This window comes from Cebus imitator, unplaced genomic scaffold, assembly GCF_001604975.1.
Source record: "Cebus imitator isolate Cc_AM_T3 unplaced genomic scaffold, Cebus_imitator-1.0 Scaffold297, whole genome shotgun sequence".
Lineage (NCBI taxonomy): Eukaryota > Metazoa > Chordata > Mammalia > Primates > Cebidae > Cebus > Cebus imitator.
In genome coordinates, this window is record NW_016107612.1 from 180,463 (window position 1) to 183,812 (window position 3,350).

General features: G+C 45.4%; 1 protein-coding gene across 1 annotated transcript; it reads left to right on the forward strand.

Moving 5' to 3' along the window:
* Positions 1–2,917: 2,917 nt before the first annotated feature.
* Positions 2,918–3,344, forward strand: LOC108285395 (histone H3.3A-like). The gene has a single exon (XM_017502556.2). The coding sequence runs from the start codon at positions 2,933–2,935 to the stop codon at positions 3,341–3,343; it is 411 nt and encodes a 136-aa protein (XP_017358045.1). The 5' UTR covers positions 2,918–2,932; the 3' UTR covers position 3,344.
* The last annotated feature ends 6 nt before the right edge of the window (positions 3,345–3,350 follow it).

Here is a 3,350-nt window from a genome sequence, read left to right on the forward strand (position 1 = left end):
CTACTAAAAATATAAAAATTTAGCTGGATGTGAAGGCACATGCCTGTAATCCCAGCTACTTGGGAGGCTGAGGCAGGAGAATCGCTTGAACGCAGGAGGTAGAGATTGCGGTGAGCTGAGATTTTGCCATTGCACTCCAGCCTGGGCAACAAGAGTGAAACTCTGTCTCAAAAAAAAAGAAGAAAGAAAAAAGAAGTTCCTCTAGGCTGAGTGAAAGACGAGAAAAGGAGGAAAAGAGGTTGCTGAGGCCAGAGTTGGAGGAGGAGGAGAAAGAGGAGTTGTGTTCTGGCAGCAATACCCAAAAGGCTGCAGAACTTGAGAGAGGCCAGGTCGGAGACACATCTATGCAAACAGACACAGGGGCAGGGTTGGCTGGGCCCCATGTGCTGAGCATGCTGGACCACCTAAAGGGCCAGGAAACATGCACATCTCAAATCTCCCCTGTAAGAAGGGATGACCAAGGACCAAACGTCCCTCATCAAATCCCAAAAGCATAACATGCAATATGACTCTCAGAAGTGGGGGTTACAATTATCAACCAACCTCTCAAGATGTGAGTTCAAAATCGAAGAAAGTAACTGTGTTCTAACAATAAAGGCATACTTCTTTCACATCTTTGTTTGTGGATTCAACTCATACTTTATATATAAACATGTGGTGTGTTCAGATTTTTTTTTTTTTATTTTATTTTTTTTGGTAGAGACAGGCTCTCTACACTTTACCCAGGCTGCTCTCAAACTCCTGGACTTAAGTGATTCTCCCACCTCAACTTCCCAAAGTCCTAGGATTACAGGCATGAGCCACTATACCTGGCCTGATGTTTTATTTATTTATTTATTTATCTTTTGAGACAGAATCTCACTCTGTCACCAAGGCTGGAGTGCAGTGGTGCAATCTCCACCTCCTGGGTTCAAGTGATTCTCCTGCCTCAGCCTCCCAAGTAGATGGGACTACAGGCATAAGCCACCATGCCCGGCTAATTTTTGTATTTTTAGTAGAGACGGTGTTTCGCCATGTTGGCCAGGTTGGTCTCAAACTCCTGATTTCAAGTGATCCGCTGGCCTTGGCCTCTCAAAGTGCTGGGATTACAGGAGCACCGCGCCCAACTTGGTTAAACATCTAAATTAAACATTTAAGGCCAAGTGCGGTGGCTCACGCCTGTTATCCCAGCACTTTGGGAGGCTGAGGAGGGTGGATAACCTGAGGTCAGAATTTCGAAACCAGCCTGACACACATGGTGAAACCCCATCTCTACTAAAAATACAAAAATTAGCTAGGTGTGGTGGCGAGTACCTGTAATCCCAGTACCACTGCACTTCAGCCTGGGTGACAGAGCAAGACTCTGTCTCAAAGAAAAAAAAAGGGAACCAGCCCTGTCAACACCTTGATTTAAGACTTCTATCCTCCAGAATTGTGAAACAATAAATTTCTGATCGGTTGAGGTCAGGAGTTCAAGACCAGCCTGGCCAACATGATAAAACCCCGTCTCGACTAAAAAATACAAAAAAAACTAGCCAGGTGTCGTGGCACTTGTCTGTAATCCCAGCTACTCAGGAGGCTGAGGCAGGAGAATCACTTGAACCCAGAAGGTGGAGGTTGCAGTGAGCCAAGATCACACCATTGCACTCCAGCCGGGGGAACAAAAGTGAAACTCCATCTCAAAAAAATAAAAATAAACAAATAAATATGACACACATTTTACTCTAGAATACATCTATCTTTTTCAATTTATACATTTTTAAAATTCCTTTCTGGTAAAATCACTAATTCTCTTTGAAAAGCAGAATCTGGCTTACTGAGAAGCCAGGTAAAAGCTCAGCCCGTGCAGCCAGCATTCTGCATGAAGCATCCTGAGACGTCTACCACCAGATGGCAGCCGCTGCCTAGAGATGCTACAACCAGCGGCGACCACCTCTGTAACACCTTGCAATAAGCTCACAGAATACTAGAGGGTCCTGAGAACTGTTGGTGGGGGCAGGGGCTGGATCAGAAAACATCTGGTCAGGGGCCGTCTTCCTCGTGCAACCACAGGTACACACTCCCGCCCTCATTCACCTCAAGGGTCCTGTTACCTTCTCTACAGGTGTGCCTATTATACACACGCACACATACGCATGCGCATGCCACCCTGCACAAGATGTCCAAGCTGAGAAAAGGCTCCTGAACTACCAAATCTCAAGGTTCAGAAGGACCTTGCAGCTATGTTCCTGACTTCCTATTTTAAACACAGAAGTCACTGGAGATCTAGCACATTCAGTAACAGTTTCAGTGGCAGTCCTTATCAGACCTCATTGTTAAGCAGGGTACCAGCTGGGGAGGATGAACTCCACACATCCAGGAACACATCCACGACTCACGAAGAGCTGGAGTTGACAGTGCTGCTCACACCAGGCTCTGTGACATAACTTTATTCCCTTTTTCACTTCAGGAAACTGATTTTCAGTGCAGTAATTACCTCTCCATTGTCATTCAATTACCTAGTGGTAGAAAGGAAGCCTGTAATCGAAGCCAGATGTGTCTGATTCCAAGCCCCATTCTTTCTCCTATTCCAGCATTTTCTAAAACACTGCAAAAACAAGAATGTCCAGTTCTCTGAAAGAATTTAGTGTCACTTGCATTTTTTTTTCTTTTTACTGATAAAATCCTCTCAAATGACACAAAGAATTTTGCTAAGTGCTAAATAGAAATTGTCCTGCCAAAGACAAGCCATAGCTGAATGGAATGAAACTCGGAATTCTAGCCAATGTGAATTCTCAAAGGTATTGTATAAAATGCAGTTTTCTGTAATCACAATAGTACCTAAAATGCCGAAATACCACATATATGTTTAGAACTTTATCCTTTGGCCGTCGCTTTCCAACGCCAGCACCGCCTCTCACTCGCCGAGCTCCAGCCGAAGGAGAAGGGGGATAAGTAAGGAGATCTCTATACCATGGCTCGTACAAAGCAGACTGCCCGCAAATCTACTGGTGGTAAAGCACCCAGGAAGCAACTGGCTACAAAAGCCGCTTGCAAGAGTGCGCCGTCTACTGGAGGGGTGAAGAAACCTCATCGTTACAGGCCTGGTACTGTGGCACTCCTTGAAATTAGACGTTATCAGAAGTCCACTGAACTTTTGATTCGCAAACTTCCCTTCCAGTGTCTGGTGCGAGAAATTGCTCAGGACTTTAAAACAGATCTGCGCTTCCAGAGCGCAGCTATTGGTGCTTGGCAGGAGGCAAGTGAGGCCTATCTGGTTGGCCTTTTTGAAGACACCAACCTTTGTGCTATCCATGCCAAACGTGTAACAATTATGCCAAAAGACATCCAGCTAGCACGCCGCATACGTGGAGAGCATGCTTAAGAATCCA